At 35.2% G+C, this 24,659-nt stretch overlaps 1 protein-coding gene and 1 long non-coding RNA gene across 3 annotated transcripts in view; one reads left to right on the top strand and one right to left on the bottom strand.

The window, feature by feature from the left end:
* LOC111506953 (serine/threonine-protein kinase atr) overlaps nt 1–10,240 on the top strand; it is a 35,296-nt gene extending 25,056 nt beyond the window's left edge. For both annotated transcript variants that reach the window (XM_074180702.1, XM_023162175.2), the window contains 4 exons: nt 50–201; nt 352–511; nt 8,699–8,946; nt 9,962–10,240. In XM_074180702.1, the coding sequence (XP_074036803.1) occupies nt 50–201; nt 352–511; nt 8,699–8,946; nt 9,962–10,129 (728 nt within the window). In that variant the 3' untranslated portion in view covers nt 10,130–10,240. The remainder of the gene's footprint in view (nt 1–49; nt 202–351; nt 512–8,698; nt 8,947–9,961) is intronic.
* A 3,054-nt stretch (nt 10,241–13,294) lies between these two features.
* On the bottom strand, nt 13,295–23,602 carry LOC141484961 (uncharacterized). Its single transcript, XR_012466904.1, has 2 exons — nt 23,236–23,602; nt 13,295–13,780 (listed from the first exon to the last, which is right to left on the bottom strand). It is a non-coding gene; the product is annotated as an uncharacterized lncRNA (long non-coding RNA).
* Nucleotides 23,603–24,659: the final 1,057 nt, after the last annotated feature.

Raw genomic sequence — 24,659 nt, 5'->3', positions numbered from 1 at the left:
GCAAGTTACAAAAATGAATATTACTAGAAGTTGAACTTCCATTTTTTAGGTATATCGATGAACAGTAAAGCTTTGAAAGAAGCCAGCGCTAATCTAAGAGATACATTAGAGAGGAAAAGGGAGCTATTTACAAAGAAGTTGTTGGCAAAGCACCCTCCTATATTAGGTGACTGGTTTAGGAAAACATTTCCAGATGCTCAGGTACACAGTTTAGAAATTTGTGCTTCAGTGGTCTCATTAATGATTTATGTCTTAAAATGTAATCAACTATCATATCAAAGTAATCCATAATTTTTGAAAAGATAGAGATATTCAGTATCATGAAATAAAATGTGCTTTAACGTTTTTCAGAGTTGGCTAACTGCAAGAACGGCTTACGTTCGTACAACTGCAGTCATGTCTATGGTTGGATATATTCTGGGATTAGGAGATCGTCATGGTGAAAATATTCTGCTGGATTCCACTTGCGGGGATGTGGTGCATGTCGACTTCAACTGTTTGTTCAACAAAGGTTAGTCGCAAACCAGGAATTTGAAATGCTTTAAAATTATTCTTGAGAGAAAATAATCACCAAACTTATTCGCATAGAGTCGAGTCTTCTAATGATGGGAAAATTGGTTACAATGACTGATTTGAGTTCGATTCGATGGAATCACTATTGGTTTCCTTATATTATTATAATTGGTGTTAGAAAATTTATGAATTTTTCATGTGATTTATTTCAAGCAAATATCCATAGGAGACTGCAGATTTTTCAAGATTAGAAGTAGCCAGATGGTTAGCATTAGTGGTTTGTTTTGTTCATCGTAATCAATTGCTAGACCAAGATGGCGTTGAGTGATGCACACGTGAAAGAGCTCTGCTCTATAAATGATGGAAATTTTAATGAAAAAACATTCAAATGTTGTCAAAAATCTACCAACGTTTCAGTGTGTGTGAAGTGTGGTTCAGTTTTTCATTTATCCTGTGCAACCAGGAAAAAGCAGAAATGTGAGAAACTATGAATCATCTGCGAGGTGTGTAAAATTTCGCAAACTAATAAAAATGAAGACCAAGTTAATCAAGAAGAAAATGCACTTATATTGAAATCAGAAATCGGCTTCCTGAGGAAAATATTATTGGAGAAAGAAGAAAAATATCAGATTTTACTTGAAAACAATAAATTGCTAAAGAGAACGAATGAACTGCTTGAAGAAAAAATCAAACAAAAACCATGTGAATCTCTGCTAAACGAAGTTGACCTTCAAAGAAGAAAAAAACACAACCTACAACAGTCATGAATAACCTAGACAATCCCAAACAAATTGAACTGGCAGTGGCTAATAATCCAACATTGGAATCTCCGCGGGAACTAATATCTCCACAACATGTCAAGACGGCATTAACACAAGCCCAAAACTACACAACAATGAATAAGATTCAACACTTGGCTCAAACTTCCAGCGAAGAACATGTACACAAGGATGAAGGTTGGTCTAAGGTGACGCACAAGAGAAAGAGAAAATTCCTGGTAGGAAATACAGAATCGAGTACAATAGAGACTATCCCAAGAAAGGTCTACCTACATGTCACTAGGTTAAAAGCAGGAACTAAACCGGATGACCTTATGATGTTTCTGAATAGTAAACTACCGGGAGTTAAGTGTGAGGTACACCCTTCTAGGAAACCTGAATTGTATTCCTCCATGAAGGTTATCATCGATCGAGAATTACTTAATGAGGCATGGAAACGTGAAACGTGGCCAAATGGATCCATGATATCGTTTTTTTCGATGAAGAGGAGGCCAGCAGAAGTGATGGATCCTCACATTCAGGAATCTTAAATAGCTTCACGAGACAGGCGGAGGACTATACACTCCCAAATCAAGTGCCTATCACCGAATCTCAAGGGGAAGACTACTCTATTTTGCACTTCAATATACAAGGTTTGTCAGACAAAAATAAACTTCTACAGTTCACAGTGATGGAGCACAATACAGACATACTCTGTTTGTCTGAACATTGGATGAAAGAAGATGAAATGAAAATGACATATATTGATAACTTTAAATTAGTTTCTTTCTATTCAAGAACGAAATTTAGAAATGGTGGGGTGTGCATTTATGCTAAAAATAATGTTAACATTAAAAGTATAAACTTTAAGTCATGCATAGAAAAAGATTTTGAGGCTTGCATATCATTATTGGAATGTAAATTATCTAACAATGTCTATATAATTACGGTATACAGATCACCTAAGGTGATGTCAAGAAGTTCATCCAGTGTCTTGAGCAACTACTCCATAAAATCTACAATATAAGAAACCACTATGTTTTATGTGGAGATGTAAATATAAATTTCTTAAAAGAATCATCAGACAAAAAAGAACTCGTAAACCTACTAGCTAGTTACAATATAAGACACTTTGTCAATGAACCAACAAGAATTAATAATTGTATTGATAATATTTTCTCTGATTTAACAATACAAAATATATGTGTTAAAGATTCCTTCTTATCTGATCACTCATTTCAAACAGGTTTCTTTAAAGTGGATTTTAATAGACTAAATACTTCAATGGCTATTATGAAAAGAATTTATAATGATTCAAATATTGAAACTTTCTCTTTCCGTATAGCAAATGAATCTTGGGGTGACATGATTACTGTTGACTCGTTTGAAGATAAGTTCAAAGCTTTCTACACAACACTTCTTTATCATTACAACTGTTCTTTTCCTATAATAAAAGTTAAGATGAAGGCAACACCGAAAAAGTGGTTTTCACCTCATATAAAAAACATGCATAGCCAGCTGTGTGAAATGAAAAAAATTGAAAAGCAAATAAATAACAAGTTCTATACCTCTAAATATAAGGAATTTAAAAAAAATTATCAAACAACTGTGAAAATATATCAGAAACAGATCAATGACGCTAGAATAAAAAAGTCCAATAATGTTGCACGTGACACTTGGAAAATAATCAATGAAAATAGTAATAGAGATAATAAGAAACCATTTCCTGACATACATAACCAGAATGGAGAACCTATTAGAGATGAACTGGACAAATGTAATTATATTAACAATTATTTTACTAACCTCCCAAAAATTAGCTTAAGTTCCAATAAAAACAAAAAAATGAACATTACCCCTGTTAACTTTTTTCTGACGCCTGTAACTCCAGGTGAATTGAGAACAATTTTAATGAAAACTACCTCAAAGACAGCTTCAGGAATTGATGACATTAATGCAAGAGTTTTGAGATCGGCTGTGGATTTAATCTGTGAACCGCTGGCATATCTCATAAACGAGTCGTTTTCTAGTGGTATCTTTCCGGACCTAAAACAATCAAAATGTATACCAATATTTAAAAATAAAGGTTCCGAACATGATGCTGCAAACTATCGGGCTATTTGTGTTCAGAGTCAAATTTCCAAAGCGTTTGAAGCTGCCTACTCTGTCCGGCTGATCTCCTACCTTGAACATTACAAAATCATCTCCAATAACCAAAACGGATTCAGGAAAGCTAAATCAACTTCAACGGCTATTGAACAAGCTCTGGATTTTATCTATGAACAGCTTAATAACAAGAAGAATGTGCTAGGAATATTCTATGATTTAACTCGTGCATTTGATATGGTTAACCACAACTTACTTTTTCGTAAATTATACAGCATAGGAATTCGTGGTATACTACATGATTGGATAGTATCATATTTGACAAATCGTTCTCAAGTGACAGTAATAAATAATAGCAAATCTGACTGTAAGAGTGCTGAGTTAGGAGTGCCCCAGGGGTCTATATTGGGACCAACTCTTTTTATAATATTTTCAAATGACATCTACGATACCTGTACCACACCAAATAGAATGATACTTTATGCTGATGACACAAATATACTCTTAGCCCATAAAACCTTGGGAAGTCTGGTAAACTTGGGTAATTATGCATGTGATGAATTCAGTAAATACTGTAGCGACAATGACCTTGTCTGCAATATAAAGAAAACTATGTTTATCAATTTTTTACCTAAGAACGGTACTTCGAATCCAGATCTATTGAACAACATCAATATGTGTGGTGAAACTCAGGAATACTGCCAGGTAGCTAGATTTTTAGGAATACTCCTGGATCAAAAGCTAACATGGGAGGCACATATCGACAGTTTATGTGTAAAGGTTGGCAGTGCAAACTATGCAATTCGGAATCTGCGAGACACTGTCTCTACAGAAGTTATAAAACTCATGTATCATGGACTGGTACAATCAAGGCTACCGTATGGATTGATCTTCTGGGGTAACTCTGCATATACTGACCGCATTTTTAAGGTTCAGAAAAGAGTCATTCGCTGTATGGACAAGTCTCGTCCACTGGACTCTTGTAAACCACTGTTTAAAAAATTCAACATCCTACCATTGCCGTGCTTATACATATTACAGTTAGTGTTATTTATCTATGATAATAAACACCTATATCCAAAAAACTCTGATATACATAATTACGCTACTCGGGGTTAACATACTTTATACCACCCCTACTCTCGCTTGAGTGTGAATCAAAATTCCCCAAAATACTTAGGTATTAAATGTTTCAACAAAATAACAACTTTTATAGGGATCAATAAAAGTAGAACTGTAATGAGGAATGAACTATATGATTTCTTGTTGGATAACTGCTTCTACAGTATGGATGAATTTCTTGCTTTTAGTGCTTAGATAAATGACTTAGTTTATTTTATACATGTAGTCTTCTCTTTTAAGTTTGTTCAAGATCAAACATTTTTGTTTTGCTTTTAGCGTTTTACTTTTGACTAGTCCAATAAGTTTTCTCACGTATTTAGTCTTGTAATTATGTATGTGTGAAAATTTTAGTGATGAATAAAACTATTTCTATTTCTTTCTATTTCTATATGAAGGTTTGGTTCAAATACAAGTGAAGGATTTTGGATTTTCACTGCGTACCGTCTGACCCGTGCTAGAAATCGGACATTGATAAGTAAGACCTCGTTAATTTTCAGTGTGCACTAAGATTTGATTCGGAAGAGTTATCGTTTGTAATGGGGCGTGAGCTGATTAAAGTAGAAACTGTTTTTTCAACACGATTGGCATGAATTCTGAATTAGAAATTGTACAGATGTGCTCCAAGTGAAATTAATATATTTCTTCAGTATATTAGTTTCTTCAGTATATATATTGCATCCAGAATATCCTGGCGAATGTTTCAAATCAATAACATTTACCGTTATCAAGATACGTTATCAAATATTGTGTGATATGGTGATGATTGATACAAAGTATCCAAATCCAAAATTTAACCTTTCCTTCCCATTTTTTTACAGGTACAGGTTAAACACTTTATTAATGAGTGTGGCTTTTCTGACAACAATAATGATACCTAATAATTTTATTAGTCTTTAGAAAGACACAATTTTTAAATAAGTTTAGGAGGATAATATTTGTCAATACAGTTTCTAAAACATGCTTATAGATGCATTAGATTTACAAAAAAATACAAACTATTAAGATAAAATTCAAATTTTATAGAAATTGACTAAAACACAAAACCATGATTATTTTACAAACCATAAATCACATAATTGACATATTATATCTATTTAAAGTTGAGAATAAGTTCAGGAAGTGACCAAAAAATTGTCTCTTTCTTTTTGAATAACTTCGAAAAATTGATCAATTCCATATAATGGATGTTTGGTTAATATTTTCTTCAATAAGTTTTTGAATCTTCTGAATGGCAAGTTACGAAATTCGACAGATAAGGCATTTTAGAGCTTAATACCTATATTATCTGTTCTTTTCAACCTATTAGCTGTAGGAACAAGGTTTGACAATCAAAAATGTGTGGTACCACACCTGGTTTTATTCGTATCACGCATTTTTCAGTAACTTTCAGATACATTAAATTCTTGATATCTTTTGGTTGCTGAAATAAAATGACATTTCAATGAATTATGTAGGTATGATTTATTGTAATCATTTTAGTAAAAGGGTTTGATTATTGGCCACTTTAGGTGATGAATATAGTTTTGTTCATCTTTTTTTTATCCCGTGCTAGGAATCGCACGTTAAAACGTTAATCTTTAGCTCATACGAGTTTCGACGAGGGTTGCCATTCGTAAGGGGCGTCAGCTGATTAACGGATAACAAATTTTTTGTTCATCAATAATACTGGAATACTATACTTTGAAATAGATTTGAAATACCTAAGTTAAAATGATCTTCGTAACAAAAAAACGTTCATGCAACTGTTTTCTTCATATAGCTATTTGCCATACTTTTGTTCACGATTTGGTGGTGTTTGCTGCATTTCGAGTTGAATTCGTACATTTGGAACTTAATTCATCCTCCAACATTAAAATAATAACTGTACTTTTACACACCTCACACAGAAACGTCTGAAACTAATGACGATTTCTAGCCTGCTGCTTATTTCGTGTATATGGTGACGTCACACAAAGCCAAGCCCTCTTTAGTTGAACTGACTTCTTTGAGGCTGAAGTATAAAATTTTTCGCACATTTTTTTTCCACCATTATTCTTCAATATATGCTAGCTTCATTTTTGGAAAGATGAAAAAAGTGATAATGAGCCTGTTGTTACAATATAAATTAATAATTCTTTGTTATTTGAGCACAAGAAACTATGTCATACCTCTTGCATAAGTAGTTGAGATAGATATTTTTGGTCATTTTGTCACTGCTGGGTTTCGAATATACCTACCTACACATTAAATATTTCTAGTTATAAAAATAATCGTGTACTCGTATTTACTATACATTCATAATATATTATCGACTGTGCATTCGTGAAGAAGGTATCGTTCCTATCTTATATCCAGCCAAAATTGGGGTACCACCCTCAGATGTACTTTGAGCTAATTTGCTAATCTCCCGACGTGAATCAGATTCCGATGTATCAATACTTTTACCCTCCCCCCCCCTCCAGAATATATTTGTTTCATCCGTGTGCGTGCGTATGTGTGAGTGTGTCACACTCTTTGTTCCAGATGAGTTTCACTTTTTTTTAGTACCTGAGGGAATCAAAACAGTTGCAAGATTTGGAACAAATTTTGTACTAAGAGAGTATTTATTACTTTAGTATGAAATTTGGCTACTAGATCTTTTAAATCAATTAATATAAACATACGAAAATTTCTGAAAATTCCGTGCCATTTTATAACATTAAAGCCATAATGGTATTTGAATAATGTCTTTTGAAATATTAATTTCAATTTATTGTACTCTATTCAGATTCTAAATTAAAGTTGGATCATCGGCAAACATTTCTAATTCAAAAATTGAAACTGGTTCCATAATTGATCCTTGCGATACACCACATGTTATGTTATTTGTATAAATTTGGATGAATGCCATTTGGAAGAAATCTCTTGAACAAAAAAGTATGTGGAGACTTACTTTTGTTGAACTCTAAATCATTTTCCCTGACATTGGTAATAATATAATTTAGTGCTTAAGAAAATGATTTTTTTTTATATTTTTGGAAAAATAAATTCAAATTACTACTCAATCTCTTTTCGAAATATATGCCAAATTTGAGTTCTGATACCCTTAGTGCCTTTGAGTTTCTTTCCAAATAATGATGTTTTGCATTGAAAAGGCATCTTAAATAATACTGTTTAGCTTCAAAGAGAATATTTATCATTACAAATAAATTTTCATTGAAAACATTACCTTTGTAAAGATGATAATTGTTTTGAAATGTCTCCTTCTGTCGAAAACATATTTTGTGAAAGTGTACTTTGTACTTATAAATTAACTGGTAATGTTTGTAATTTTTATTCTTAATTTTAAATTCACTGACCTATGACATGAAAATGTTACGAATGTTACTTTCATAAATTCCTCTGTCCTTTCCTCTCACAATTTCTCTACTCACCCACTTTCCGACTTTCCACTATTCTCCCTCCAACTCTCTCCTTCGTAAAAAATATTAGAAAAGAAAAGGCATTTGAAAAATTGGTGTTTTTTTTATTGAAGAAGACAAGTTTATTTCAGGAAATGTAGAGGATGTTTGTGGAATGGTTTAATTTTTTTGTGTGCTTTCATTTTAACGTCTGTAGCATATTTTAACAGATCTCTTGAATCCAAAACAAGTTCTATTCCCAAATCCCAACTACGCGTGTTTCGCGAAACAAGTTGGCGTCTTCAGTCACGAGTCATTGTACTTCATCTCCTGAAGACGCCAAATTGATTGGTGAAACGCGGGTCGAGAAGAGTATTGTAGTTCTGATGTTTTGGAATCGTGCTGGTTTTGGATTCATTCTATAAGAGAGGTTTCAGTTTTACTTTTCAAATCTTAATGGAGTGTATATTTCATATAGACAATGAAGTATACAGGCTGATTCACGGTGGATGGCACATTAGACGTTTCTGGTGAACCAGACAACGGATCACTTTGAAAATTTAATGGAGGGCATATTCGGACAATTGTTGGAGATTCCAAAAATAATATTATATACAGAGTGTTCCATTTGAAAAATCAAAGTTGCTACTGCTTTCTAATAGAAGCGGCAACACCGCATTGTCGAAAATATTTTAGTTGGCTAGAGAATGTCCGAATATGCCTTCCATTAAATTTTCAAAGTGATCCGTTGTCTGGTTCACCAGAAACGTCTAATGTGCCATCCACCGTGAATCAGCCTGTATATATCTACATCAAATCAAAAGAGGAAAATCATTTCAGGAGAGAAATTCGACTGGCCAGAAAGAGTACCATTCCGACTGACTCATAATATGGTGGCAGCGATGGGACCATTAGGTGTTGAAGGAATATTCAGGAAATCTTGTGCTTGCACACTGAGAGTTCTTCGGATGAATGCCAATACTCTTATGTCTATTGTTGCACCGTTTGTGTATGATCCTTTGGTTTCATGGCCAAGAAATGTCCCTGCATTGGCAAGTTTACATAATGCTGAAAGAACAAATGAGGAGGTAATTTGACAGAAAAAAATAATGACATTGGGATAATTCAAAATGTTGTCAATATCAAGTTGTTCTGAAAGTTTTGTCCGTTTTAATGTCATGTGTGTCATTTTGATTTTTCGCCTCTTAGCTGTTAAGCGATTTTCGGCCAATTTTTCTCTACAAATCCAAATTAAACCAAAGCACCGCCGAAACAGTCCGAAAAAGTCCGAAAAATCAACTAGGCATTTGGCAATGATAGTGTTAATGAATGCACTGTTGACGTTGGTTTGCGAAATTTCATTCCGGAGATTTTAGCCTCGAAGACGAGTCCCGAAGTGGTCGACCTAAAGTAATCCCGGACGAGGATTTGAGGACTCTGATGGATGGTTTAAAACATATTGGAAAGGTCATCGAAAACGATTCTGTTTTGGATCGGATAGCCATGTGTGATAAAAATAGGACATCAACGACAAACAGGAGACGTTCGGGAAAGTGGTTGGACACCTATGAATCCACCACCAAAAAAAAGACCGTGGTCACTGTATGGTGGTCAGCGGCTGGCGTGATTCACTATAACTTTCTGCAACCAGGCCAAACCATCACAGTAGAGTCCTATTATGAGGACATTGTCGAAATGTACCAATAATTGCGTCAGCAGCAGCCGGCATTGGTCAACAGAAGAGGTCCGATCCTGCTTCACGACAACGCACGCCCGTCCGCACGGTTCACAAATCACCGGTAGAACTGTCACCAATTAGGACCAGGCATAAACGGCCTTCATGAACTCAACTAAATATCGAGCACTCAATTTTTATGCTGACGAAGTTAATCGACTTGTGTTACATTGGCAAAAGTGCTATGATTCAAATGTTGCCTATTTCAATTAAATTAAAGAAGTATTCACCGAAATATTAGAGTCTGAAGTAGACTCATAAAAATGGACAAAACTTTTGAAACAACATAATAGATTGACAACTCATTAATTTGTATCATTGTCTTTTCACAAAGTTACTACGCCATCCTATAGTAATGATTATTTCAGGCTCTTGATCACATTAAAAATCTAGAATTGAGACTTCAAGGAAGAGCAAGATATAGGACCATATCGACGCCCTTATCTGTCGAAGGTCAAACGAATTATTTAATAAATGAAGCTGTGAACATTGATAACCTCTGTCAAATGTATGTTGGATGGGGAGCATATTATTAGTTTTACATTATATTATATAGGAAACAAAGCTGTGAGTATTTTTAAGGAGTATGAGAGTTATCACTCGATTTTGTTACATGCTATGTTAAAATAAACTGTATTTCTCATTCATTTCTTTTTTTTCAATACTTGAAATGGACCATGGAACATTCGAAAATGCATCAAATTGAACAGAATAATGAATAGAAATGACTCCAAACAGGTAAGAAATATGAGTCCTTTGTTATTCATTCTTTATATTTGTCAATCTTGAAGCTTGAATCAAAAATACTTACAAATACATTTCAATATAAATACAGGGTGTAACTAAATAAGTGTAAAACATTTAAGGAGGTGATTCCTCATCGAAAAAAAGATAGGATCTTTCATATAAAGAAACTTCATTGGATCATCCCTTGTTAAGATACAGCCCCTTGAAGGGGGTATGTAAAATATGTATAACAATTTTTTTCACAAGCACTAAAAAAGTTACAATATTGAAATTAACCTGACGTTTTGTACTACCAAAAAGACAGCCAGAGATTTATTTGGTTTACCCCATGGTTGTAAGGGGTGGAAAACGCAACTCCTAAAATTTATTTCCAATGTAACTTTTTGTCTTATTATTTGTTTACCATTTAAAAATTCATTTCCGATAGCCTGTTTCATTCTAAACAAAAAATGTCTCTTGGTTTTTTTGGCCAAAATAAACCAGTTCGCAGCAAAAAATTATTTTACGAACAACTACAGAGATACATCGTCATAAATGCGAAAATACGAAACTAATGTATCTAGTAGGTCGCTATTAGCGATAGTGACAATTAAATTGGTATGACGCTGTCAGTTTGTGAATTTTCGAAATTGAATTAATACTAATTGTGTGTTGATGTTCTGTTCTTAATTTGTTACTTTAAGAATTCACTTGTTATTAAAATGGCATACACAAATGAGGAAATGACTGATATGCATTACGTTTATGGTCTGTCGCAGGGCAATATGTTAGAAGCTTCTAGAAGATATGCTGAAATGTATCCTCAATGGCAGCATCCTTCACATAGAATATTTGCTCGACTTCATCAAGAGACTTTCCGAACCGTCTTGAATTTTGCAATTGGATGCTGAAAATGATTAGAAGAAATTGTGACTTTCTGGAGACGATAGAATTCACAGGCGAATGTAGTTTTTCTCGGGACAAGATTATTAATTTTCATAATTACCACAAATGGGCTGTTGAAAACCCTCACGCTATTGTTGAAACTAACCATCAAGAATAGTTTTCTCTTAACGTGTGGCACGGAGTTATTGGAGATGATTTAATTGGGCCTTATTTTCTACCTCCTCGATTAAATGGTGAGGCATACGTTCAATTTTTAAGAGAAGTGCTTCCAGTATTGCTGGAGGAAGTTCCTTTGGGCGTCAGAAGGGATATGTTTTTTTATGCATGATGGGGCTCCCGCCCATTTTAGTCAAGTAGCACGTCAGCATTTAACTGAAACATATGCAAATCAGTGGATAGGTTGAGGAGGACCACAGAACTGGCCCGCTCGATCCCCGGATCTCAATCCTCTCGATTTCTCTATTTGGGGCCATTTACAGCATTTGGTTTATCGTACTCCTGTTCGCGATGTAGAGGACTTAAGAAACCGCATCATCAATGCGTGCAGGGTAATCAGAGAGACTCCAGGAATATTTGAGCGAATACGTGGCTCAGTGCGCCGACATCTAGACGCATGCGTAATGTCTGAAGGTAGACATATTGAACATTTACTATGATTTCTACATGTTGTGTGTTTTGTTATTAATAAATTAGTTTTGTTTATTACCCTTTAATCGTTTAATGCAGGTACTAACTACAAAATAACAATAAATCCAGTTCGCATTTATGACGATGTATGTTTGTAGTTGTTCGTAAAATAATTTTTTGCTGCGAACTGGTTTATTTTGGGCAAAAAACCCAAGAGACATTTTTTGTTTAGAATGAAACAGGCTATCGGAAATAAATTTTTAAATGGTAAACAAATAAGACAAAAAGTTACGTTGGAAATAAATGTTAGGGGTTGCGTTTTCCACCCCTTACAACCATGGGGTAAACCAAATAAATTACTGGCTAAGTGTCTTTTTGGTAGTACAAAACGTCAGGTTAATTTCAATATTGTAACTTTTTCAGTGCTTGTGAAAAAAATTGTTATACAAATGTTATGTACCCCCTTTAAGGGGCTGTATCTTAACAAGGGATGCTCCAATGAAGTTTCTTTATATGAAAGATCCTATCTTTTTTTCGATGAGGAATCACCTCCTTAAATGTTTTACACTTATTCAGTTACACCCTGTATACAAGGACGATGTGGACGTTGATGTCCTAAAACATTACCTTTCATGTTCATTCCCAAAATTGATGTGAGCAAAAACGAAGAAACGTTTCCTCACAAACAACTATAATAGCTCAAGTACTATATCCACAAGTATTTTCTTAAGTTATGTTTAAGTTTTTTTGAGAAAGAAAACAATAGTGATATGTTGATTGTTCAAAGTACCCTTGGAGCTTTTCTATCGATTACTCAAATAAAATGTTCAAAACTAGCAATTTAAATTTTGAATAGGTGAGTATACACCTCCAAAACAAGCACTTTTGCCAATCACCAGAAAAGAAATGCTCTTCTCGATTTTTTCACTAAGTTTCACCAACCTAATTGGTGAAACTTCGATACCTTCCAAGATATCGATTCAAATTGTTTGGTGTTATAATGTACATGAAATGCTCAAGGTAACATATTTAATTTTATAATGATTAATGTCCTATCCATCTAACCATAGACTTTCAATTACCACATTTTATTCAATCATTTTAAAAGTTCAGTAAAGATATGTTCTAAAAATAACTAAAAATGTGGTTTGGTGCTATGCTATTGAGGTTCTTTTAAAAAACCAGTAACATATAGAACACATTTTCCTGAAAACTGGTGAACCAAATGTCAAAATAGTAAACCAATGGTTTTATTGGGGTGAGAGTGACAATTGGCAGATGACGGGTATGAATTTGGTATTTTTGAATAGGTAATTGTCAAAAGGTATCTTGATCACTTGTTGTTTTAAGAAAAACACAAAATTTTCAGAATCAAGCAGTTTTTGTTGTTGGGAAGTAGAAAATGATGTTGTATTTTACATACCTAGATGAATAGAATCATATAATTTTCATAGCATTTTATTATTACTATTAACAACAATATAAAAATTTCATTGACTCGGGTACTTTTCAACATTGAACAGTTCCGGTTACCAACTAGGATATTACACCATATTACACTTACGTTCACAGATATTCTATTTTTTTTTTATCAGCCGTAACTGATTGACGTTTCACTGTTGTGAATTTTGAATTAAGTTGACAAGTAAGCCGTTGAATTTATATGATGACTGAATAATGATAAAGAAACTCCCTTTATCATGATTGGTCCAAATATTCGGGATTTTCAGGCTCTTCAGCTCTAATTGTCTAATTGGATATCTTCATTCGGTTGAAGTAATACTGGGCCTGAGTTAACCTCAGTTAGGCTATGTCTAAATCAAATACACAGACAAAGCCTAGGAGAGGCTACCCCATAACCCTTCAAAGGGTAGTTATTTTTCCTCTCTCTTTCAATGTCACTGTGAAATAGGTTTGTGTGCAGATGCCTGAAAAAAAAATTGTTCGTACACATTTCTGAATGAACAATAAATTAGGCTGGAGTTCAGCAAAAGAGACTTGACTTCTGTAACTGAAAAACATCGTCGTGATGAAAATATTATTCACAGACGAGATCAACATTTTCAACATTCCCCTAATACAAATATTTTTCATGGAATTATGGCGTATACATTTTTGGGATATTACAAAATCGGTAATGGTGGAAACCAACAGAACAGTTTATGATACAAGTATGACAGTACCACACCTCACTCAAGGTAAGAGCATGATGATTGAAGCTTCACTACAAGCTGACGAGTCGGATATACTACAAAATCCGTAGTACTAATTTTCATCCACTACATTTTTATGTACGTTTTTATCAATCCCTGTAACGACTCTAGGAGAATTAAAAACGAAAGTGCAAGAAGAACTCAAATTTTATTGGTCCATAAGTGAGATCACGTATACAAAATAACGAGGGACATTTCCAAAAATTCCTAAAATAAATAGGCAAATTACTTGCTTTTATTATTGAAACTGTAGTAATATTCAGATTTTCTGAACTGAATAAATTAGTTCACATCATATTTCCAATAATACCCAGTTTGACATAATCAGAGACTCGCATAGTATAAGTTTTAAGTTTGTGTTGAGCAAATCACGATTAGGAAAAAGCTGTCTGAGAACGTTATAAGAAGATTGGTTCAGATAGCTGACATGTTTAGTAAAGCGAAGATCCAGATCAAACCACAATCCTAAATTTTTTATCTCGTCCACGGAGGGAAGTAAATCGTTTTCGATGCGAACTTGAAAGGTAGAGTTGGTGAGCTCTCTGTTTTTCTTAGCTACGAACATCATTATTGCGGATTTGTCTGAATTGAGCTTGAGCTTATGGGCAGTAGAAATATCAAAGATGGCTTGGAGCTCGTTATTAATATGCGACAGAGCAGATGTAGACTCGCCAGGCGAAAAAGAGAAATATAACTGCGTGTCGTCTGCATAGTGATGTATATTGCATTTTTTCAAGGACAGATACAAGTCACAAATATACAAGCTAAAAAGCAAGGGCCCAAGGATAGATCCTTGTGGTACTCCCTTTAATACTGGCAGAGCATCTGAAATAACTTCATCTACAACAACTCTTTGAGTACGATTCTTCAGATAGTTTTCTAAGAGATACTGCTTTCCGAGAAAAACCGAAGTGGACAAGTTTGTCACACAATATCCTAGATCTAGAATCTAGAGTGTTAAATGCCTTGCTGTAATCTAGAAGTATTAAACAGGTCAAAATTTGTTCATCTGCAGCTTGAAAAATATCGTCAGTAATTGACAGAAGAGCCATGGTGGTACTATGCTGAGGTCTGAACCCTGATTGTACAGATGTTATAATATGATTTTCGTTGACGTACTCATTAATCTGATTTTTCAGAATCGATAACACTACTTCAGAGAGATACGGTAGAATTGTAATTCGTCTTAGGTCAGAAAGGACAGTAGGTGAGTTACACTTAGCCAGACGGATAACCAATCCATTCTTCCAACATTTTGGAAATTGGCAACTGGTAATGATAAAGTTTATGAGAAAGGTGAAGTGATTTATCAAAAAAGAGTCAATGAGATTGATCATTTTGAGGGATAGCCCGTCAGAACCCAAAGCTTTGCTCTTGATGCAAGGAGTTTTCAGTTTCTTCCGAATTAACAAATCGATTTAATATGGACAATTGGTGAGCAGATCTGATAGGTTGGGGTATGGAATTGAAGTGCTGGTTAATGAGATTTACTTCTTTTAATTCATCAGGGATATCTGATTTTTTGTTGTTCCTCAGGATATCAAGCGTTCTTAAGGTATTCCAAGTTGCTTTGGAATTTTTATTTCTTAAAACAAAGTCCAGATATGCTTTTTTCTCACGTCGTATCGCACTACATGTATAATTTCTGAGGTTCTTATAGCTATTCCAATCGGCGATAGATAAAGATTTCTTGTATTTACTCAGAGCTCGGTTTTTGAGTGCAATCATCATTTTTATATTGTAAGTTAACCAAGGTGCTGGAGGTTTACTTACTCTCTTCGTTTGAGAAGGGGCGTGTTTTTCTAAAAGATTAAGAATGTTGTCGTTCAGGAAGAAGACCACACAATCCACGTTACCGAATTGATAGATGAGATCCCACTGAATATTCAGGACGTCTAAACGGAATAGATCGGAAGTCGAAGTTACGATAATCGCGAAAATAAACCATTTTAACTCTTCTAGAAGAAACAGAAGCATCAATTTTGCACATGGTCTGAAATTCCCTGAATATCATACAAATCCACATCTAATATTCTTTCCTTATCAGAGACAAGGACGATGTCAATAAAGGATTGAGAGTGAGCAGTTATTCAGGTAGGCTTCTCTATAAGCTGATGAAGATCGAACGAATTTATAAAATCTGTAGGGAGTTCAGAACGCCAGTCGTGAGTTAACAGGTTGATATTAATATCGCCGGCAGCCAGCAAAAAATCACATGAAGGAAGTAGGTTGGCCATGCTGTCTTCGAGTTCGTTTAAACATTGGATCAAATCAGCTGAAGGGGGCCGGTATAATACTCCAAAAACAAGAGTTTTACATCTGTGGGTTGTTGAGATCCACAACTGTTCAAGATGAGAACGTATATGACTAAAGAGTGTTTTGAATTTAATAGAGTTATTTATGTAGAAAGCAAAGCCACCCCCTCTGCCAATTCTTTCGGCGCGAACTAAATGATAATTGTTAATTCCAATGGTATCAGAGTCAATTATTGGAGAGAGCCAAGTTTCAGTGACACCAAATATATCAATATTTTCATTCGAAATATATTCCGAGAGCAAATCAAACCCTGTGAATAATGATCTTACATTTAAATGAGCATATTTTAAAGTTTCGGACATTTTAGGATATTTTCCCGACTGAAGCATATATAAAACAAACAATTCTGAAAGGTGAATTCGTAAGGATGGTAGTCGTCAAAGCGGAAATGAATATATTGACTTAGTAGTTAAAAAATAAAGTAAAAATTAGATTAACTGTGTTATTTGTAGTTCCGGTCAGAGGTTGTACGAGTTCTTCGGGTCTTTTTATCAGCAGTTCTTGTAAAAGAGGGCGCAACCTCGCTTCTGTTGCGACTCACTTGCAAGAGTTCCGGATTAGACTGGATATCAGCCAGAGTCTGGAAGGTGTCGTTGATAATCCGGTGGTTATTCTTGATAATTGTTTTGACCCCGTTAAGTTTAGCAGTATTGAGGTAAGTCCTTAAGGATTTATGGATACTCTGGTCGGCTGGACATAAATCGTTAACCACGTTTTTTGTGATTCCCAATTTTTTCAAATAAGAGACCAGTTCCATTTTCAGTGTCCGCTTTTTGTTCTTATTCTCGAATGAGTCTATATTATTAACATCAGCAAATTCGATAGGTACCTACTTCAAGAACATGGCTTAGCAGAGAAAGGCCTTCACCATTGTCTTCTTTTTCGATACCAAAAACCAACAAGTTATTCCGCCGAAGTTTACAATCCTGCGACTGTACGACTTTCTTCAAAGTATCATTCTCTTTTTCGAGTAGTAATATTTTATCGTTGACACCTAGTAATTCGGATTTGATCTCGGCAAGCGTAGTTTGTGATTTATCAAATTTCTCGTCTAGATTCTTCAATAGATTGTAAATAGCAGTCAAGGAAAGTTCAGAAGTATTGGTCATTGTTCACACCAGTTTTTGTTCTAGCCTCAGTGCTAATACAAGCCTTAGTTTATCAGAAGTAATTGTTTATTTGCCGTTTCTTGTAAAAAGTTTTTTTGTTGAAGATTGGTGTGAGATTTCAATATAGGAAGTAATCTTTATATTAGCACTTATTCGGCGTCTAGATAAGAAAAGTTGCTCACCCCGATAAGGCAGGAAGCACTAATTTCCAGGTACAGATTGATGAAAGTCCCAAGATTTTGGGTTAACAAACAACAGTAGAATTCAGTATTTTCGAGAACGGTTCACACAGACGTTGTTCACTCGACTTTAATAATTTTTCTGTACTGATTGGTATCAATATTTATCTCTTTAGTGTAACTCGGCAGATGGTTATACATCTTCACACCATTGTAAAATAAGGAGTCTTTGACCAGAGAGTTGCAAGAAATAGGTAATTTTAAATTTTTTTGCACGCTCTGACGAGTTGTATAGTGATGGGTGGTAACCTCAAGTTTCACAAGATGTTTCTTGATTAAACACACTGTCTCCAGAATAAAAAGAGCTACAACCGTCAAAATTTTTTTACCTATAAACAGTTGCCTGCATGAGTCACGAGGTTTAGCTTTGCACAAGTATCGTATAGCTCTCTTCTGTAATACAAATACAGACTCCAGCAAAATAAGGCTACACACACCCCAATATGGTATACCGTACCTTAAGTGAGATTCTACCAAAGCGTGATATGCTGTTTTGCAGTATAAACTCCCAGTTCTCTAGCAATAACTCTCACTGCATAACAGCCGGTGGAAATTTTACTTTTCATTTTTCTGATGTGAGCGTCAAATTTCAGTCCACCGTCTATATACAGCCCCAGAAATTTAGTACACTCTCTGTTCTCAATGATACCGCTCGCTACAGATAAATTCTGAAGTGAACATTTGAAAGATTTGAAAGTCATAATATTTGTTTTCGAAATATTAAGGGAGAGTAGATTGGAATCACACCAAGACTTGATTTTTTGTATATCATGAGCTATTGTCTCATTGAGTATATCTATACCTTTACTATGCCACAATATAGTGGTGTCGTCAGCGAAAAGAGTGAATGTTCCAGATATACTTATGTTCATCAAATCGTTAATATACAACAGGAACAATATTGGACCGAGAACCGATCCCTGTGGTACACCAGTATTTATTTCAATACTCTTCGAACATTTAATCGTTTTCACAATCTGACTGCGACCATTGAGATACGGCTCAAACCACCGTAGTGTTATCCCTCTACATCCATAGATATTCAGCTTTCGTAGCAGTATTTTATTATCAATGCAGTCAAAGGCTTTTGTAAGGTCACAAAATACTGCTGCAGCAGCATCTCATCCATCATTCATATTGGAATACAACTCAAACAGGAAAGAGAATATTGCAGTATTTTATTATCAACGCAGTCAAAGGCTTTTGTAAGGTCACAAAATACTGCTGCAGCAGCATCTCCATCATTCATATTGGAATACAACTCAAACAGGAAAGAGAATATTGCATCATGTGTGTTCGTTGCTCTGGAATCCAAATTGATTTTTCCTTATAGTGTTATGGAGGAGGAGAAATTCATTGAGTCAACTCTATCGTTGTATAATATTTCATTAAAATCAGATCAGTATTTTAGGCGTGAAAGGCGGACAAACGAACGAACAAAGAACACATTTTCACATTTATAATATAAGTATGGATTAATTTGTTTTTAAAGGTGAAGCGACCTAATGTGGACCGCCATTTGTTCAGTGCTGATCGCCATAGAGGAAAGCGAGAACATCTAAGCGGAAGTGAAAAACGGAAAGCTGCCGCCCAAGAAGTTTTAGCTAAATCACGCCGTATGACTGATTTTTTTACTGTACCCTCTAAGGCAAAGAGTGATGTTGCAACTACTTCTCACTCTCTTAACGAGCAAGCCCATTGCAGAAAGATGACTTAGTAACTGCAGACGATTGCAATATAGTAAGCGCTTAAAAAATCCTGGAAAATTTTTAAAGCGAGATGATCTGTCTGTCGGTGTTTATACCGGGTGTAGATACCTAATCGTTAAGTATAATGAATCCTTTTTTCGTAAATAAAACGAGTATTATTCAAATGTTGGATACCAGAAACACTTCCATTTTACATTAAGTATGAAATTAGTACTAAAACGTTTCTAAGTTTTGGTCTACTTGTTTAAAAAAATATTTTTTTTTTAGATCGCTTTAGGGAAAAAAAAGTTGACGGGTGATTATTAAACGAATGTAACTTACAACAAAATTTATTAAATGGTCAGAAATACTGAGTGCGCATATAAGCAAAACTAAAAAAAAAAATATGGCTCTTCTTTGGCACCCCGAAAAAAAAATCATAATACAAAAAAAATTGGAAGCAGTACAAAGTATGGCCTTCACGCTGGTTTATTACGGCCCTACATCTATCGTGCATCGACAAAATGAGATTGTCAATGACTTGTTGAGGTACATTTGCCCATTCAGCGATTAAAAGTTCTCTCAATTGAAACGTTGTGTGAATGTTCCCCATATGCGGAGTAATTCTTCGTTGAAGCACACATGCTCGATGGGATTCAGGTCCGGTGATTGTGCTGGCCATGGCAATACATCAACTCCTTCGTTGGTGAGCCAGTCAGTCACTAGACGCGCGACATGTGGACGAGCATTATCGTGCATTAGGTGGAAGTTTTCACCAACAGCACCAGCAAACGGACGGACGATAGGTAGAAGAATGGTGTCGAGGTACTGTCGAGCTGTGAGGGAGCGATTTGGAAAAACGAGATCGGTTCTGCCGCCGATCATGATTCCGCCCCATAGCATTACTGTACCACCTCTGTATGTGTGGACTTCCTGGACGTGTCTCAAACGTTCATTAGGTCGTCTCCACAGTCTTACTCAACGAGAATCTGGATTCGTCTGTAAACAAAAATGTGGCCCAATCATTTGCATCCCAGTTTTGATGTTCTTGACACCACTCTAATCTTCTACCGCGATTGCCTCTCGACAAAGGTGGACATCTAAGTGGCCTTCTGTTGTGGAGATCTGCTTCATGCAGTCGATTTCTGACAGTATCACGACCAATGGTTACCTGGTGCGTCTGCTGCAACACGTTAACCAACTCAGGTGCTGTGATTGTCGGTTGTCTTCTTGCGGTTAAGACCAAAAATCGGTCTTGAACTGCAGTTGTAGCGCGTCCTCGTCCTGGATGTTGTTCGGCTGGACTGCCAGTTTCACGGAAACGCCGCCACAATCGACTGATAACACTTTGGGAGACACCCAAACGAAGAGCTACATCATTTTGTCGCATGCCAACTTGAAGAAGCCCTACAGCTCTATTCATCTCAGCCAATGGTAAGTGATGGCGTTCCATGGTAAAGCACAATATTTCCAGTTTAATTGCTGAGCAAGAACTGCATAGAATGTACAAACTCGACACTTTCAGATTATTCATTTTAGCCGAAAACCTACAGTTTGTAAAAAACTTGATAAAAGATTAGTTACCGTTTTTGCAGGCTTTGTTCAACCCATAGAAATCTACAGGGTTATCGAGTGTACCAATTTAATCGAAATTAAACGACCTCATGCATTTATTTTTATGATATTTAGTATGTTATAAAAATATCCCTAGACTTTTCCGATGTGTGTATATTTTTAAATTGAGTATAATAAACAAAATTTTTATAAACCTAACAAAGTAATAAACCAATTTTTTGATATTTGAAATTAATTTCAATTTAGTTTTTTTAGACGGTGAGTTCAAAGTTTTGTATGGAAATAAAAAGTATGGGAGAGTTTAATGTTGAAATTCTAAACACTTCGTTGTTTTTTGGATTAGTTACTGAATTCAGATGTCATTTTAGTCATTTAGTAACGTACTTTTGATTTGACACCAGTTCAAAGATATCTGTAATATTTATGTAATAATTACCTGTACCTACAGTGTACACTCTTTACACCTATTTAATAGGTAGGTACGTACCGTACGCCAGCATAAAAACGAGTATGCAATATGTATACAATATGACAATATGTAATTATAATAGTTAGGCAAATTTATAAACTTCTCGAATCATACGTTTATTCTAATCATTTCTATCAGGTGCCAGAAAACGTGCCTGCGACATCAATAGAAGAAACCACTGAAGCTCTGGAGCATCTGTCTGACAACATCTATTAATGTTTCAACTTGGAAAAAGACATTGGTCTGTGGCCCGATATTCTGACCCCCGGTATCAACGACTGTTTTATTAAAATGGAAATCACCTCCCTTTAGTATTGCAACGAATTCTGTGTGTCAAATCTTAATATTCTTATAGCCGTTATCAAATATGCAGGGTGTCAATTTGAACACTTCTCACCCTTAATATCTTCCTTCCAGTATACAATATGAGGAATCGAAAAAACAGGTAAATTTTATTGTCGACGGGGACACTTTCAAGGACTATTTGTAGCGCCCCCGTGGTTCAACCCCCTAGGAGGGGTAGATGTTACCCTTAGAATTTTAAATGGGAAGGGGGTCAAGTGGCACATCATTTTGATTGGCGTTCAATTCTGCTTCCAATGGTACCATAACTTATTATTTTTTTATGAGCATTTTCCAAAATATAGCGTTCTAAACTAACATAAGTAATTATTAGTACGCCTGTACTGAGATGCATGGTTTGACAAGAACTGGTAAGAATATCAGGTGGTACTGTTCCAGCCCTTTATTGTTGGATTGACGAAAGCCCGCATATTTTTCCGGAAGGGCATATACAACACTCATAAAAAGTTAATGTTTGGGCTGGTATTCTTGGAAATGCCATTATTGGTCCATTATTTCTGGAAGAAAACTTGACTGGCAATCTGTATCTGGAAATGCTTGAAGACTCACGAGCTAGAAACTCAAATGGATGCTGAAGGTAATGAACTTTTGCAAGAGGATCTGTTGCATTTACAGCAGGACAGTGCTCCACATTATTTTCTTCCCATCCGACAGTGGTTAAACGAGAGATTTCCGGATAGATGGATTGACGGAAGGGGAAAAGTTGAATGGCCTCCGAGATCACCGGATATTGAAGAACTCAAAAGACGAATTACAGCAGCACGCCGGTCAATTCCTAGTGAAGTTTTTCGTAATGTTAGAGGGGATTTCGAAAACAGACTTCATTACTGTTTAGAGCAAAATGAGCGACACTTCGAACGCTATTTTTCGAAAAATGCTCATAAAAAAATAACAAGTCAGGGTCAAAATTATGTGCCCCTTGACACCCCTTCCCATTTAAGATTCTAAGGGTAACATCTACCCCACCTTGGGGGTTGAACTACGAGGGCTACAAATATTCCTTGAAAGTGTCCCCCTTGATTATAAAATTGACTTGTTTAAGGAATAATAATATATAGGGTTATCATATATTCAGAATGATAGAATAAGTAAAAACACAATATTATTTGAGGAAATAAAAAAAATCCTAACAAAAAATGTCTTGCCAGAAATGTAAATTTTCAGTATTTTCACCGGTTTTCACGATCTTGTCGAGATAAAAAAAAACTGATTATTTCAATGTAGAATAAAATTTAAACTTTCGAGAATTAATTGAATCGTGTTTTGTATTTTTTAATCAAGTGTCAAATGAGGAAATAAAAAATATATTATTCATATACAAAATGTTCAACAGGACGTGCTAATACTGGTTGGAACTGAACTAAAAAACAAACTGAAAACTGAATATAGAAAAAAATAATTATATCATTACCGGCGTGCCATAATCTCTTGGAGAATTTACTTCACATTTGAAAATGATCACTATCAACTTTTCTTTTCAAAAAATAATTTCGATGATTTTCTTTCAATTCAAAACTCATCATCCGCTTTTATTTAAACACTAACACGCACTGTTGACTGAAACACTTTAGTAAACACAATTCAAGTGATAAATAATTGTACACTATTTCCACTTCCTGCCCTCCCGTCCTCGTGATACGATGATTGAAAAATAAAATTCACGGCTCCAAATGTGTTGCCGCAACGCTGTGTCAACACTCAAACTGATTTATCGAATGAGGGAGTGCGAGCTTTGATTATACTTAATGTTATAATAATTTTATTTTCCAAACATAGGCGTACAAGTTCCGTTGTTCCATAATAAGGAAATAATTTTATGTGTAAAGTTCTAATCCCTTGCTACTTTGTTAACAGTACATTGTTAACTCTATTAAGGTCCTCGCTCTTGTACACTTCGATTCAGTTTCAACTTATACACTCTACTATATATACAAAGTTTAATATTTTTGGCATTAGAGATTAACCATCAGGAGTATTCGCCCGTCGTTTACTTTCAAATTGCCATAACAACACATGTTGAAGTAAGTTTATATCCACTCAAAAGAGTAGGCTTAAATTGCTTTATATACGCAAGGGTAGATACTTTATCACTTTATCCAAATGGATAGATAAAAATTTTCCATTAAACTACAACTCATACAATGAAACATTTATTTATGAAACACTAAATCATGTATTTTATAGATAAATAATTTTAGTTGCACTCTATTTTTTGCTCTAGATAAAAAACTTGCCCGGAACGCTCCATTTGTACCACTGTACATATATAGGGCGTTCCAACGAACACTTGACTTCCCCTGTAAGTCAGAAACGGACGTATCACCGAACATTTCAAAGAACAGGTCAATTTTTATTTCTAGGGGGACTAATTCTAATATGGAAATCATACCCGAAACGCCACCCCCTTGCGGTCAGCAATTACCCTCCCTATTTTTCTCAATGGCATGGGGGTCGAGTGATACATTATTTGAAAAGTATTTTGTCCCTCTATTACCTCTGTAATTTTTTTCGGAATTGGTTCATTCGTTCTAAAGAAATGAACTTTAAACGTTCAAGCCAGTCTCGAATATACCTACACAGTATAGGTTGAATGGACTGACGCCTATCAGAAAACATCTACTCCTCTGGCTAATACCACGAAGGGCGTTGGATTATATCCGACAGACGTCTTCACAGAAAATTTCCTGCATATGCAATTGGCAAAACAACTGAAAGAGTCGACCTTCAATTTTGGAACGGGCACACTTGCAGACCGGTTTCGGGCTCATTAGCCACTCATCAGTGCAAGATAGTGGCCATCATCGATCTAAAGTCAATGATATTCCATAATTGAAA

Source organism: Leptinotarsa decemlineata, unplaced genomic scaffold (assembly GCF_025532065.1).
Source record: "Leptinotarsa decemlineata unplaced genomic scaffold, Ldec_3_MD MMD2_tig00026299_RagTag_RagTag, whole genome shotgun sequence".
Taxonomy (NCBI): Eukaryota; Metazoa; Arthropoda; class Insecta; order Coleoptera; family Chrysomelidae; genus Leptinotarsa; species Leptinotarsa decemlineata.
The sequence above is the reverse complement of the archived record's forward strand: the minus strand, read 5'-3'. Positions and strand labels throughout refer to the sequence as shown.